Source organism: Galleria mellonella, unplaced genomic scaffold, assembly GCF_026898425.1.
Source record: "Galleria mellonella isolate WM207_F2 unplaced genomic scaffold, CSIRO_AGI_GalMel_v1 utg588, whole genome shotgun sequence".
NCBI lineage: Eukaryota > Metazoa > Arthropoda > Insecta > Lepidoptera > Pyralidae > Galleria > Galleria mellonella.
This window is the reverse complement of record NW_026442124.1, coordinates 1,469,770-1,487,376: the sequence shown is the minus strand read 5'-3', so window position 1 is coordinate 1,487,376 and position 17,607 is coordinate 1,469,770. Positions and strand designations below refer to the sequence as shown.

General features: G+C 31.2%; 1 protein-coding gene across 4 annotated transcripts in view; it reads right to left on the bottom strand.

The window, feature by feature from the left end:
• The window catches only part of LOC113516642 (homeotic protein spalt-major), a 32,534-nt gene extending 15,543 nt beyond the window's left edge, over positions 1–16,991 (bottom strand). The window contains exon 1 of one of the 4 annotated variants that reach the window (XM_026901092.3): positions 16,430–16,991. In XM_026901092.3, coding sequence (XP_026756893.2) covers positions 16,430–16,499 — 70 coding nt within the window. In that variant the 5' untranslated portion in view covers positions 16,500–16,991. The remainder of the gene's footprint in view (positions 1–16,429) is intronic. The other 3 variants (XM_026901089.3, XM_026901091.3, XM_026901090.3) reach the window with 3 other exon arrangements.
• Between the last annotated feature and the right edge of the window lie 616 nt (positions 16,992–17,607).

Below are 17,607 nucleotides of genomic sequence, written 5' to 3'. Positions count from 1 at the left end.
TTTATTCGATTAAACAGTTTTATAATTGCTCCAAATAATTTATTAGTTGACTGCTATGTACTTCTTCTTCCTTAATTTATAATAATTAAGTGACTTCAATTAATTATTATTACTGATGAGTCGTTATGGTGGTAAGTACTTTATAACAGACTAATTTTAAATTTAATTCTTCAAAGTTAATGCAAGTTATATATTGCAACAAACAAAAAAAAACTTTCAATGTTGCTAATTTTGCTAAACATAACCTATACCTAAAAATATCTAAACCGAATTGTAATATATATATAAGATGCTGACCGACCGACTGCTATATCAACACACAGCCGAAACCGCTATATTTAATTATTTTTGCAGATAGGTTCTTTATTTGTGACTAATGGGAAAGGAATTTTCAAAATTCAATTTCTAAGGGGGTAAAACAGGACTTTGTATGGAGTTTTATCAGTTTAGAAGATAGACACGTGAAATTTTAGATTCAGGCTCATTGTTCAATACAAAGTCCGTAATTCAAGAAATCGAATACCACACGCGAGCGAAGTCACAGGCACGAGCTAGTAAAAAGTATTCTAGTTCTTGGTCTAAAAGGCAAATTTAGTGTTGTATTTTTCCACTTTGGGGGTTTTTAAACTATCAAATAAATATCAAAAACATCAATTTAATAACGCATGTTCAGTGGGTATCCGCAAAATGTTTTACAATATTTTGTAAGGTCTCAACTGTGCATTTATGTTATGACTCACAAATTTACATTATGATTATATACGTATACTAGTGAATTTTGGCGGTTTTCAACAGGTAAATGGATAGAAAGACATTTATTAGCTCTAATAGTAGGAATCTCTAATTTTTTTGTAAATAATATAGGTGTAGTCTATGTTACTCGACATTGTTTGTAGTTTTCTATTGGCGAAAGAATATTTAAAAGTGGTTGAGTAGTTTTTAAGCTTATCAGTTACAAACAAACAGACATACGAATAAATCAAATCTTTCCTCTTTGTAATATTAGTATAGATGTATGAGTATTTGATAATATAATAATTACTTTGGTATAATTCTATATGCATCATACTTCCTATTTTTTAGTGATCACGTCAGAAAACCCCATAATATTAGATACTGACGAGCAATAAACGTTGCCGTGTGGTCCAGGCATAGAATGTGCCATCCCTTTCTTTCCTGTGGGTGTTGTAAAAGGCGGCTAAGGGAACTTAATGGTTTGAGAATGGGCAGTAGCGTTCCTCTTAAAATTTTACCAAAAGCCTAACTGCGGTTGCCAATTCGTCTGCCAAGTGTGCCAACTACTGCCAAAACCCTTCTTTATAAATGAGGATTATTTTTAGCAGTAGACAATTAACGCCTGCTATGATGATGATGATAATGATGATGATGATAATGATGATGATGATAAACGTGAATGAATGATTTTGAAGATGTTTTATCACTCTTGGACAAGAAATAAAATATGACAAACAGATAGACTATCTTCTGGATTGTTATTTATACCGAAGTGTCGTCGTAAGGTGATTTACAATAAAGTTTTTGTAGACGAAGTCGGGTTGGTTAATGTTTCTAGTACAATTTCCGTATGTAACTATATTCCTTGTTTATTTATTTGAATCTTTAAAAGTACCTCAAAATTATTACTTATTCATAGCTGTAAAGATTAAATTTTAAGTGCAGTTTGTCTATACATTGTCGCTCTATAGTTGTGATCTTTACTAGATATAAACGTGGATTCTATGTATTCATTCGCTTGGCTTTCATGATTAATCGGATGAATCATTTTGATGAAATTTGATAAAGAAATACTTTAAGCCTTAAGGAAATTACACTATCAGTTATTTTTATGCTAAAAATATACATATGCTAGGAACTTTTCATATATACGACCCTTGCATGCACGCACACAGTCCCGGAGTATTCTTCATTTATTTCTTCTTTTAGATTTATAAAATTACGCATATTTTTAATTTAAATTTATAATTATATAATATTTTCGTTTTAGAAACAGCGAATTAATTTTAATTTTGTGAATTAAAAGAATAAACTATGTATAAAGTATTTCAGCTACTCGTCGACAGATGTCGCTAGTAGCTACTACATGGTAGTAATACAGTCATAAGTTCCATATCTCTTATTTATAAGCATAAAACGATAGTTTATTGACTTTATATCTCTACAATCGATTAAGAAAATAAATAAGAACCTAAGATTTTAAGTTTATTTTTTTATATGCAGAGGTATACCTAACATAAACTTTGCCCTTCTAACTAGATATAACGTTGGAGCAGTGAAAGATGTAAAAAAATGCCGTCAGGGGCGCCAGGGCACTATAAATCAAAGTAGTGGTAGTTAAATTGTAGTTGACTTGTGGTTACGATGATATTAAAAGGCACTGAATAATGCTTGAACACAGATGTGGATTTTCAATAGACGTTTCAGTGTAATGCAAATAGTTTGTGTCAATTTTATTTATAAATTACGTGTATGAGAACCTAATTGACTATTCGATTCCAATTTCCTATATAAAATGGAGAAAATTCAGAGAATTGACAAAAATAACATTACACATGGGGGTAGGGGGAAGGAATTGTTAGTAATTCGGACTGCCAGTTCCATTGCTAGTAATATACCCTGTCAGGTCGACCTCCGCGTCGCTTTGCCTGGAAACCATCGTGCTGAATTCCTGGTTTATTCATCACGATGCTAACTGACCTGCCTTTTCATTTCTTCGGTCATCCTTGACTGGTGCCCCACTAGCGTATACCGTTAGCGCAAGCGGGCTTACCATTTCATTGTCATCCAATAAAAAAGATAGGGACTTGTTTATTCTTTATTTTTATGATGTGATAACAGTATTTACGTATATAACTATACGAGTGCACTAGAATATTACCAATATAAGAATAGGATATTAAAAGAAAAATGATATGTATATTACCAATATCTATTTGAATTTAGTACTGTTGCCTAGAAACTGTTTCAATTTGTTATTCTTGTACATACTAAAAGTGTGTCACATGTATTTGAACTAGAAATAAATTATATTGCTAATCGAAAAAAATATCTATTCACATCTGCATTGTAGACTGGCAATTTATATTAGTACAAAGTATTGTACTCAGTTCAGTCGATATAGAACTTTAGGTCATAGGTCTTTTTTTGGATCGGTGTAGTACACCAATTGAATTCGAAGCTTATTTTTCTATTAATTATTTCCGCGGCACAATGGTAGGTCTGTAGCGTTACACAAAGCAAGGGTTGGATTCCCCGGGTCAGGTCAATTTAAGAAACAGATTTTTTTATAAATTGTAAAGGGTATGAGCGTTTTGCGTTTCTTAGATATTCGTTGTCAAATTTCCTAAAGCAAGTAGAATTATTTTAGGATAAATGTCCTGGATCGTCATGATCAAACTTTTGTGTACTAAATATTTTCTTGTTGCTAACCGACAACGGGTTATCCACAAATTGTTGTTATTATTACGAATTGTCTTGATTCTGTATTACGTATTGTCCTTGTTGTCGACTCTTAGGAAATAAATAGAATGCGTCGACAATAGAATAAGCCGGTCAGCGCCCTATTTAAAAATTGCCGCGTAATTCCTTTTATTATTTGTCGTTACATATTCAATCTTTTATTCAACATAAACAATAAATTTTTAATTTTGGTTTTGAACCAATATAATTTATTAATTATTCTTTGTTAATAATTTAGTTTAGTAATTCAATATTATGATCAAATGAAATATATCATCATCATGTATTCATCGAATCGATTTTTTATAGTCTACAATTCATGATTACAAAAAACATTGAGTCACTATTACCTAAGTACCTACTTATCCAAGTAAAATACGTTACAAACTTGATAAATAAGATTACCTAATGAGTTAACTTAGTGCAGATTACGTACTGAGTATTTCTTTTCAATCATATAGTTATATTATATGTTTACTTTATATATACATTTCTATTTATCAATAACATTCTTTTTTCACCGCATAATTCATGTCTGTTTTGCCAAAGGTTGGATGGAAGAGAATGCTATATAGGATTAAGTCCGCCTTTTGCACCAAACATTTTTTTGTAATGTATAGAATAAATAAATACATGTGTGAAATCCATTAATAAGGAATGCTTTTGGGTCAGCTCCGTCTACTTAGTAATTACATATTTACACTAAATATTCATTCGCACACACATAGTCTAAAGATTCATATACAGATAGTATCACTAGTTATTAGATTGATTAGTGGTCCAATTTTAGATAGTGGGCGCAACAGAATTTGTTAAATTTATTATAATTGATTTAAACAGGACTGTTTGTTGTGATATTTAATGATTGATACTACGGTATTAGGGAATATATGATTTCGTTCTCGTAAATTTTTTGCTGTCGCAACATTAACAGTGATAAATTTGACAGTGGGGGCCTATGTTCGTGTTACTTTTGACGTATCTTTTTTATGTAATTTGGAATGGTAAACAAGCTGACGGTTCGGTTGATGAAAAATAGTAACTTTAGGTTATAGAGAAGGATATAAAAAGTAAAAATAAAGGATATAAACTGTGTCACTCATGGCACCTATCTGATGTTACACTTCATGTGTTGCCATTCCTGAGGACTAAGTTGTTAGATATATCTCCGTAGTCTGTACTACTAGAGTGTAGTGATTTTCGTGCTTATGATATTAATAATAGTTATTGTTAGTAAAAGTGACCTGAAACGCAATAAAAATAAAATGTAATCAAATTATTTTTTAAATATTTATTTAAATTGTTATATAAGTAGATTTTTATTAACTGATCAAGACGGAAATTTTTATATTTATTAGTATAATAATATAAGTTAAGGATTGCCGTTGTACATATAACTTTTCTATATATGTATTACATATTATTATTAAAATTTACGAGTAGATATATGGACTTCATTCATGTGAGCAAATGCTTTGTTTAAGAAAGATACGCAAGGTCTGTTATCATAGCTGGTATGAAAGCTAGCCCAAAGAAAAAAAAAAGAATCAAAGTTTATAGACTTTTTTATTTATTTAGTGAGATTTTTGTTTCTTTTTTTTTTTTAAATGAATCAAATATCATTACAAAAATACTTAAACTAACCTACAATACTTATTATTATCTTTTATATATTAAAATAACTTCATTAATTCAACTAAAATATGGATTAGTGAAAACAAACTTAGTACAAAATTAGGATTAGTGCTGCTAACACCATTCTCTTCTAGTCGAATTTTGGGATGAGCAATGAATCATGAACGCGCTACTTCATTATTAGGGTAGGTAAACACTATTATTTAGTTATATTATTATCATATATTATTCAATTTTTTTATATCTCCACCTCTTTTCAATTTCCTGGTGATTCAAGGGATTTATTAAAGAATATATATATATATTTTTAAACTTTGAATAGCTGCATGTTAATTATATACTAGCCAGTAATAACTGTAATATCTATAAATATGAACTGCACTATAGACACAATTGAATACTTTCACGAAACCATAGTGCTCCTGGCGACGCCAATTTTAAAAACTATTGTTCTATTTTATTAATACTATAAATGTGAAAGTTTGTAAGGACGAGTGGAGAAAAGATCGCTATTTGTTACTCTTTCACACAAAAACTACTGAACGGGTATAAATGAAATTTAGTACACGGGTAAGTATACATAGGATACTTTGTATACTGATTCACGCAGGCGAAGCCACAGGATACAGATAGCGAAAGAATATATATTCTATTTAGACCGTAGTCCATATGTTGTTAGTAACAATATTCTTAAGAACTAACAACAATAGCAGTTTACATTAAATATGAATCCCAAAGTGTTTCCAGATCGAGTTCTCTAGTTTTCATCTAGTTTATTTTTCTTTATATTCTTTCAGTTAAAACACTGCAAAGACGCGTTAGTTGTTGACTTTGTGATATAAGATACTCACAGTGCTACTCATTGAATCGATATATACCAAACTCTATCACCACTAGTGTTTTGTCTATTCTTAACGTACCTAAAATTTAGCATACGGTAACTATTTATAGCAATAAATAGTTACCGTATGCTAAATTTTTACTCCATTGGCCAGTCGTCAGTTAACAAAGTTTGCTATAAAATTTATTCTAATAGATATTTATTTATGCGTAGCACCTAATCGCATTCTTATTTCAGAAGGGGCGGTAAATATTTGCTCTGGGTTTCGAAGTCCACTACGCGGCACAGTGTATAAATAGCGACACGGTGAGGTGAACGTTTTGGCAATGAAATACCGTATTTGATAGAATATTAAAGTAGATTAAAAAGGTAATCGTGCTGTATAAGGTAAGTGTATCGTATATTTTGATATGAACGCATTCCTTTAAATATCATTAATAAAATAATGTCTCCAAATGAGCAATTTGAGAGATAAACAGCTTAAAAATTACGTAAGAATGTATAACGACTAAATTATGTTTGTTCTTAAATTATTTCCTTAAAATTTGTGGTACGTACAATTTTACAAGTATTAAGTTAGTTACAATATGTACAATTGGATATTTATTGGACCGTGAGTTTTATTTTAGTTAATAATATGGTATTACATTCTATCAGTAGAGATCATAAATTACAATGGGAGTTTTTAAGATTAAAAAAAATACACTAAGATTGAGATTACAGCTAGTCTAATAATAGAAACTCATATCATAAGATTGTTAAACTCCTAACATAAGTATCTATTAAGTGCACCTAATTATTGTAGGTATAGCATATACCGGAAGTTCTGTGGAATTTAATGGCCGTTATATTAATTGAATTGATTGATCCATTTAAATAATTAATCGATCAGGGTGGTGCTCATTTTTTATGTAATTAATATATTTACGAAAAAAAAAAAGAAATTATATATATAAGTTATCTAGTACCCAACTTAAATTGTAATTAGATGGCGTTATGTTATGGACGTTGATTGTTTATTTAATTATATATTTGAAAATTATGCTAGGATTATTTTATTACGTGAACTGGATATATGCATATATTATTACAATTACTGTACCCGCGACTTTATCTCTGTGGTAGTAAAAAGTTAGGTAAATTCGTAAAAATAGAGTGGTTATTTGATACTTACATCGCCCAGTAGTATCGACCTACGGTAGATTAGACACCGACATGCATTTAACCCACAAGTAGATAGTATTTTATACCTTTTTTTTATAACACAGGGAGCAAACGAGCATGCGGCTCACTTGATGGTAAGTGACTACCGCCGCCCATGATCATCCACAACACCAAAGGCATTGCAGGTGTGCTGCCGGCTTTTTAATAATATCTTTAGACATCATACATGTTCTCTTTGCCCTGTAAAGGATGTGGAATTCATCACGATGGGATAACTGACCTGCTTTCATCATCACCCATCATCTCTCGCTGGTGCCCTGTCAACGTATACCGATAGTAAAGGCACTCCGCCTTACTATTCCATTCTCTTCCATGAAAAAACCTTGTAAAGGATATGTCGCGAAGATGTTAGATGTATTTATATAGTACGTTACCCAAAAAAAATGCTGAAGTATTTAATTTATTTGAACTAAATGTTTAAAAAACATGAAAGCATAATTTTTAACCTAGGTAGGTTTTTGTTAATTTTAAGTACATTTTTTAGATTATTTTTTAAATATGGAATACTTTTTAGACTAAATAATAATAATTTGTATATTGCATTTTTTGTCATACTTAACAGTTTATCTGTTTTCGTGAGTATTACAGCTTCATAACTACATGAAACATCGGGTCGCATCAAATGTGGTATCTTTTAATAGTTTTCTTTCAGTGCTGTAATAAATATTCTACGAGATTTTTGATTGGTGCAATCTTCGCGAAATACACTTAAGGGTTATAAAGTTGGAAAAGTTTATTCTTGCCTATGTTTTTTAGTATACATGTGAAAAATCAATCTGATTACAATTAAGATACAATACTTGGCTTTCTGTTAATATGTAAATATTGCAGTGCAAAATTGTTTTAGTAATTCTTTATATTAGAATAAAGGAAAAAGATATAAAGGATCAATTAATTTAGTTTTAGATGACAAAGGACATTTTTTACAAGATTCAAAAACGAGTCATATTTGCACTTTTATCTATTAACAGTTTTTTAAAAGGGTCAGTAAACTGACCTTCTTAATATTACATGTTAGTATATATATCATATTGTAGAATTGATAGAAATTGACACCCACGAATCGACCTACCGTTTTGCGGATTCTCGTAGAAAACTGTCAATTACATGTATTGCTGCTACTCTTTATTTATAGACGACCTTGGTGATGTTTGTTAACGCTTATTATGTTTTTATTATGTTGTGATAATGTTAATACAACAGAGGAATAACATCCGAGTCCTCAGTAATGGCAACGCATGGGGGTGTATCATGGGCGAAACAGTATACTCTGTTATGTCCATGGTACTGCTCATGTCTATAGGCGACGGTTACCACTTCCCATCAGGTGGACCGTCAGCTTGTTTGCCATTCTAAGTTGTATAAAAAAATATATGTTGTATTAATCTGGGTGTTTTCTATTATAATTATCTAAAAAAATGTATTCAAGTACCTATGTGTATCAGTTATCAAGTACCCATAATAGATATAAGTTTTGCTTAAAGAATTTAAAAATACCGCAAAAAATACTAGTTTATAAGCATTAATTTTATAATTTGCATTACTAAAAACTACTTGCGGTGTAGTTCCAGTATGGAATCGGGCAACCATTCCTTTCCCGTAGGTGGCGTAAGAGGCGACTAAGGGAACTTAATGGTCTAAGGATGGACAGAAGCGTCTGTCTTAAAACATCACCAAAGTCTAACTACGGTTGCCAAACGGCCTGCCAAGTATGGCAACTACTAGCAAAACTCCTAATAGAGAGGCCGTGCAGCAGTGGATAGTTAACGGCTGATTTGATGATAATTACAAAAAAATTTACTAGTAGGCGCAAATGACTGTAACGACAATCATTTGCGCCTACTTTCGTTATAGGATTGTACTTACACATTATATAAAACTAACATTAAGTATGTAATTTTGTTCTGAACTGAATCCTAAATCTAATACGAGAAAAAAGTGATTAGTATTAGGTATCTAGGGCGTTAACCTTTCGTAAAATGTCTAAGTTTAATGTTGTTGTTTTTATTTCTACATTATGTGTGGATATATAGCATATTAAGACTAGCTTAGGTATTTCCACACAAGAAAATTAAAATATATGTATCTAAGTATTATTTCAATTGTACGTGACTCTTCATTATCTATAAATTCAAGAAATATATAAACTTATTATTTTTGGTATCTACTTATTAGATGAAGCCCATATAGAATTTATATATTTCTATATGGGCTTATTTGTTTAATCTTATTTTAAGTTCCTAACCCTTGGTTCGTGGGGGGAGGAAAGGAATTGTTAGTAATGGAGACTAAAAATCTGATTGCTAGCAATATAGGTACCTAACCAGGTCGATCTCCACGCGGTTCCCGCTGGAAACTATCATGGTTAATTCCTGATGAATTCATCATGATGGGCTGACTGGCCTGTTTTCATTCTCATCTATCACCCTTCACTGGTGCTTCGCCAGCGTATCCCGTTAGCGCAGGCGGAGATACCATACCATTTTCATTCAACAAAAAAAAACCCTTGGTTCGTAAATTGTAATAATGTAGTACCTACTAGGTACTTTATCATCATCATCATTTCAGCTTGTATCTATCCACTGCTGGACATAGGCTTCCCCTAATGCCTTCCACCATGCGCGATTCTCCGCTTTTCCCATTCAACGAATATTTATTTTAGTTTTTATTTTATAAATCAACTATTTTATTAAGCAGTTGGTATATACATTATATCTACAATGTATCTCGTGTCGCTCGTCCCATCTTCCTCAACATCCATATATTCATTTCATCAATTCAAATGACCTTTAACCTTTTTTTTTTATCGTCGCCTCTTTGATCATGAAATCTTCACGTTATTCATAATCTAAAATGATATTCAAGAATTTAATATACTGCTATATAGCACATCAAATTTTTCTTCTACCCATTGGATACTGGGCCTATAACCTATCAAACATCCGAATATTAAGCGTTCAAATTAGCTTATCAGTTTTATAAAACTTTCACCGTTTTAATATTTTAAGTCGTGATATCTTTTTATGGATATATCCAATAATATCTTTCAAATTTGAAAGTCAAATTAAGGTAGGTATCTACCTACCCATGCATCTGCATAAGCCCTTTATGTACAATATTTATGGGCATATTTTAATTACCTATGTATTTTTAATGGGAAAAATAAAGACAAAATTTGTATTTTTCAAACAAGATGGAGGGTCTCAATTTGATTAATATTTGTTAGGTTTGTCGCCTCATAACTCCGTCATTGATAAATCGATTTGGAATTTTTTATCTGAAATGATACTTAGATATTTTCAGATTGGTCTCATAGAAGTTTTATTAAAATAGGTTTAGTAGTTTAGTTTTTAAATTAACTAATAATTGGTGTTGCCATAATTGAAGTGTTTTTTGTGGAACAAAATTTTAAAATATTGAACAAATAAATAACGAATATTTAATAACGGAGGTAAAAAGATAAATATTATAACTTATTTACGACCAATATTTTCGTGCGAGGTAACAACAACACGGAAAAGCTAATTTAAAAATTTAAAATTGATACATAATCAATGTATTGTTTTCGACCTTGACTTCGAGTTCGTATTAACAATGTTTTAAATGCTGCAAAATTACGTGTTACCTTATAAGTAGGTATTTATGATTGTTCTAGAAGTGTATCGAAACTTTTTTAAACTGCAAAAATAGTTTCGAATCCTAACCATATACACTGGAGACTCAAAGATATTAAGTATAATACTAATAACAACTACTACAAAAAAAAAAAAGAAATACAAAAAAAGCACACGAATTGAGAACCTTTATTTACAGTCGGTTAAAAGTGAGCACCATCTTACAAAAACATGGTATAATCCCGGTTAATATTGCGGCGGGGTTTAAATAACTCATTTGTGGTAAGATGCCGGTGTTTAATAGATATTTGTAAGGAGAAGGATTACCGGTGTCTGTTTGCGACTGTTTGACAGTAAAGTTTCGGTGTTGCGGTACCACAGAGACGTTTGCCGACCAAACCGTGCCGCCGCATTACGCGGAATGAAAAAAAAAACATTTAAAGTGTCTCCATATCCGATGCGTCACTCGACTATTGTGAATGATATTTACAATAGAAATATTAAATAGAAATAAGGTATTACAGTAATATGTAAGAATAATATCATTGCTTATTATTATAGGTAGAATGAGAACGGCCTATCTAGCAGCAGGTGGGTGATTGCAATTCCTATAAATAATTTAGGTAATTAGTATAACAGAAACTAGTTAAAAAGTCAAGTACTCTATTAATATCTATTATAAATGTGATAGTTTGTAAGAATGGATGGATGGATGTTTGTTACTCTTTTACGCAAAAACTATAAAACACATTTGAATGACGTTTGGTACACGGGTGAGAGTTATATTACGAGTATAACTTAACACAAAGGATACTTTTTGTACCGGTTCAGGCAGGCGAAGCCGCGAGATACAGGTGGTCATAAATAATCTAACCCAAATATTTCATACAATAATTAGTATTAATCAAAAAAGTACTAAGATTTTAAAACATTTACTGCAATATACAAATACTATTAAACGATAGGATATATCGATCTGAATAAAATTTGTCAGGGAGACAAAATATCAAAAATTGACACAATGTACGAGAATTGTTAACATAAAAAATGTAGACAGGAAAAAATATATAAAATAATGGATTCTCACAACTATTATATATGTACAGTTATATAAAAATAAACAGAAGATATGACTACAAAAAAATTGTTTAAAACATTGTTTATTTAAACATTGTTTTACAATACTCTGTGTCAGTCCAAGTGATTAGTCATTGTGTGGTCAGTGTAATAATGTTTATTTATAAAAATAAACAAAAAATATTGTTTGCTAAAATTCATAGGTAATTATAATAAAATTTGTATGTTTAAATATCTTTTTTTTTCTAATAACATAGGCTTTGTTTAATTAAGACATATCTAAACAGATGTTAGAAACTTTTATAGTAAGTCATCTGAACATGGATTGAACACCTGTCAATTGGAAGTTTAGCTTTTTTGTGGTAAGACAGTACATGTGCTAACAACTGTGGGTACTAACTGTACTAATCGATATCTATAGTATAGATAAGTATGTACCTACAACATGTAATAATGCCATACATTTGGTTAGACAATGCCTGAACCTATTTAAATATTTATATCACATGGTAGGTGTATATTTTTATTATGTTCTAATATGTCTAAATGTTACCTACATGCTGGCGTGTTCAAGCCATGTCGTGTACGAGTATTGCGATCTATAACAGTTTCACATACATATTTTGTGACAGAGTGCAGGTTTCACATATGTATATATACGTACATCTACACATAGATTAAAGAATGCATACTAATAGATAATTATATGTGCATAACTATAATATATTATATCGTGCCCAGACTTCTCAGATAGATAAGGAAATATAACACATAAAATGCGTGGGTAGGCGTTAATGCCCATAAATATAATGGCCGTTAGAATATTTGGTCGTTATAATTGGGAGTCGGTTCTAATTAATCTACTTACAGAAAGTCTATAATTTAAACATCAATAGCAATTATTATTCATCATTCAAGGTAAATGGACGCAGTATGCATATCAATCTTTCATTTTAGTACCAGATAGAACCGGTCCGACGACAAGTTTTTCGAATTTATTAACCGTATACCTATACAAATAAACAGTGAATATATTTCATAAGAATATGAACGGCCAGGTTATTTCAATCGTTACCAGATAAAAAAGTCTCTAAATATTTTATAGAGCACTCATAAAAGTGGCAATGAGATAGTCGTTGTGCTCGTAATAATAAAATTTGACAGCGTGTCATTCTATTAGACACGCCCCCCCCCTCCTCCCACTTCCTCTTGTACTATAGACTACATAAAAATTGGCATACAAATAGATACATACATAATGTATGTATATATATGGATTTTTAGTATATATTAATATATATTATGTTAGTATATATTATTTAAGTATATATTAATATACTCGTATAATAGTGCGCCACCTACCCTTTGTCTTTTTTCTTAATGTCGTCTTAACCCAAAGCTTGTGTGGTAGATATTGCTAGCGATAAGGCCGCCTTTTGTATCACTTCTCATAAAAAATACTGTAGGTATTTAGATATAAGGAATGCAATAAAATATAAATAAATAATATTGGATGTCATTATTATAAACTGAATAAGTTACCTGGTGGTTACTTAATTAGCTGTTACTTATCTATAAACATCATAAGTAATAAATAAATAAATTTATTGCATATATAAATTAATATAGTACTTGTCATTACACGTAGGTTGTAAGTACATATGTGATCTTATTAGTAACAGCCACATCAACAAAAATAAAATTTTGATATACCTACTTACTTATATAAATAATTTTGTTTTATTGCATGATTGTGAAAATGTAATATTTAAATTTAATTGAAATACTACTTGTTTTCCTCACTTTTGTTCCCATACGTTAGTAGATATATAGAAGCCCTACTTGCTAGTTAAGATGTAACCTACCTGTGTACCAAATTTCATTCAAATCAGTTCAGCCGTTTGAATGTGATTGAGTAACAAGTGGCTTTACAAACTTTCGTATTTACAACAGTAGTATGATCCTAATAGAAATAGCAGGACACAATTTATAAAAGATGGTCGGTACTGACCTAAGTAAATTGATACCTTACTGTTAAAATATCACCTAGTCAGTAATAATTAAGATTATGTTTTAAAAAAACCGACCTCAATTGTGTCTATATTAGTTATTTTTATTTAAAACCACTTTGGACTAAATCGATTTTGATAAAATTTCTATAGAACAATTTTGTAAGTATATCCTTTCAGATAAATCCGTTTACAAATGACAAAGTTATGAGGTAAAAAACATAAAAAAATCGAATTGAGAATATGCTCTTTTTGCAGTCGGTTGAAAATCATTTGTAGGCACTTAGATAACCATATATTTACTTAAATGTACGGTCTTAATATATCTACATATGTACGTAGGTACAATCAATCAAATCAGAGTACGTTGACCTTAACTATTGGTTAAAAAAAAAAATCTTATTTAAATCAACAAATTGACTTCAAAATAAGTATTTTAAATTTTGTCTAAATTTAATACTAATTATATCTATAAATATTAAAATGATATTATACAGTCATTATTTTCCCATTATTATCTTATTAAATAATAAAATTCTGATTGGACGATATCTGTACATGGGAGGTATTGAAGAAATAGTAATATTAGGGGAACTTAATAAGACCAATAGATGCTAAAATTATAATTTTTAGGTGTTTTGTTTGTTTGTATGTTTGTTCCGACACAATGCAAAAACTACTGCACCAAACTGTATTCGGTTTTCACAGTTGTGTTCCTGAAAACCTAACTTGAAATTTGGTGTCTTGATAACCCAATTAGAAGTGATCTAATGGATTGCTTTTTCTACTTATGAAATCCATGCGTACGAAGTAGGGGGTAAAAGGCTAGTCTAAAATATATGTATTATATATATAGTACAGGTTTATAATAAATATTGGTATTAAATTATACAATGAAATAATTGAAATCAGTAGTATTATCATTAAACTGAAACATTTTTTTTTCAAACAAATCATGTTTCAGAAAACTTAGAACACAAAAAATGTAGTCTCTCATACTAACTAACTTGTCAGCTGCTCATGCTGTTTTTGTAGGTATAGTAGGCTCAATTTTTTTTGTTTTTGACTCCTATCTCTTTAATTAGTAGATATTTTTCTAGTTTTACAGTAGGTAAACGATAAAGATAGAAAGAACCTTTAAAATGATGCAAATTATATATAACTATTATTAAAATATTTAATATTTAATTTGTTTAAATATAGATTTACTTGTTTGTCTAATATAAATATTCTAAACAACTCGTTCTGAATCTGCTTAACTATGTTATAGGCAAGTTACTTAGTACCTACTTAAAGTGACTAAATAGGTAATGTATATAATAATATTAAAATAATTTCTTTATGCATACTTATATAATACGGTAATATACTTATATCCAGTTATACAGTTAAGTATTATTTATAAATATGAGGTACATGGATAATGTTTAGGTCAAATATGCCAAGTTCCTGAACCTAATTATTATTTCCAAAGAATCTTAAGCTTGCAGGTTACCTTAACTACCTAATGAACCCATATCTTATTTAATATTACCTACTCCATGTTAGAGATGAGGTTATAAAATACCGACCTAGTTTTATATATCTAACTTATCTTTTAATATATAACGAAATATATATAAAAAAATAGGGTTCAATGGATTAAATTTTAAAATTAAATTACTGGGTGTTTCTCGAATAGGTATAGGAAGCATGTAATAATTAATAAATTTATAAAAAAGTGTATTGTATAATATTTAGGTACTATAAAAAAAGAGTAAAAGCGGCGCTGAAAATAGGAAGGTAGAGAGAGAAAGAGAGCTTTCAGACGAACTATGCGATCATTTCTAACCAGTCAGTGACATTTGTTGTCAAACATGTCGAAAATCTTTTATAAATTTTATTTTATGCCAATATTAATTGTCACCATTATAATTGTAACGATATTAATTTTCCTAATATCAAAATTTATTATTGTCCTCTATGGTAATTTCTTAGAAAAAATAATTACTCGAACCCTTACAAAAAAATTAGAGGATTGCCATTTTTCTAATAAATGTGATGAATTTAACATATTTTATTGTTTTGATTTTTTAAAATCTATCATGAATATTGTCAATTTAAAATGTTTTTTTTTATTCATAAATAATTTCTTGTATTACTTTATATATAATAGGTAATAGAATATATTATATACAATAGGTAATATCAAATCCTATTATCACATCTTATCATCATAAATGGTAGAGTTCCATCCAAGTTAGGAAGTAAACTTTTACATTACAATACCTATCTAAGCTACTGTTTTAAGAACTTTTTAAATGAGGACATTCTTGGCAAACAGGCTTTTAAATTATTTTTAATACCTAACTAAATTTTTCAAACTTTAATTTAAAAATGCCTACATATAAAAATTAAAAATTTATCTACCTACCCATACACTGAGTAGTCTAATATTTTTTATATTTTACGTAAGTATAAACAGCACTACGATCCAAGTTTCTATAATAACCGATTTTACATATAGAATAAGTGTTTTGGTAAGCGTGGAAATTCACTGCACTTCTACTCACCGCGCTGGAAGCGAGTTTTAGTGCTCACTCTCTGGTGGATGCCAAATTTTATCGTCGCTAACTGAATCATTTTCAGTACGGTACTCGATCGGGGGACGAACGCAAACTTATCGACATAAATCACCGTATTCTCCTCGTCAATTTAATTCACTGTTCCATGTGTATGGCGCGATGTCGCATGTGTGATGTAGGAGATTAAGTACCGATGGAGACGCGTCGGACGCAGGCGGGCTTGATGCGCGGCATGTTGTGTCGCGCTGGCTCAGCTGGTTCAGTACCGGCGCATGGCAGGGGCGGCGTTGCGGACCCGCGCCGGCGGTGCGAGCGGCCCGGTGTGTTCACAGCACGCGGTGGTCAGTACGAGCGGACGGGCGACACTCGCGCGCGGTGCCCTCTGCTCGGCTCGTTCGTAACACGGAGTGCGGAGTGCGGAGCGGACGCGGGTACGAAGCGCAACCTAGCGCACCACTCGCCATCTGAAGCGGGACTGAGCGCGAGGCGGCAGCGGGTGGCGGGCGGCGGCGAGCGCGCGCGCGCACCAGGTATACGGTTATGACAGGGAGGCGGGGCCGCGCCCGGCTCATAAATCAAACTTCGCCCATTCGCACGCGCTTACAGGGCCCCCCTCTCCCATATTCCATATTCGGGGCGGGGCATATTTCATAATCATAACGCCTCATATTCATAAGCGATATGTGGCCAGCCGGTCGCGGGCCCGCGAGGCGGGTGGTGGGCGGCGCTGACGCCCGCTAGATGGCGGGCGACGTTCGCCCCGCGAAGCCTCCCACATTCGCTAATTGAAGCTACACGTCATAAATTTTTGTTCTTCCTATTATAACTGGTGCATGTCTCTCTGGTACTTACATACTTGTTATATGTATGTAACGATGGTATTTTTTTGTGGAACATTTAGTGTCAGTGTTAAAGTATAAATGTTCTACAATTTAAATACAAAGAAATAAAGTTTCTTTTACAATGTTTTGATTGTTCAAAAACATTTTATTTTTGTAATTATCATACATAGAGTTGCCTCACATAGAGTTCTGACTTAACAAATTTTGCAAATTATGAATTTTTGAAACTAATAAAGTTTGGACCTAAATATTGTGATTTTTTTTATAAAACAGACATTTTCCAATAAAAGTAAATATTGAACATTTAACATTCAATTCTGAAAA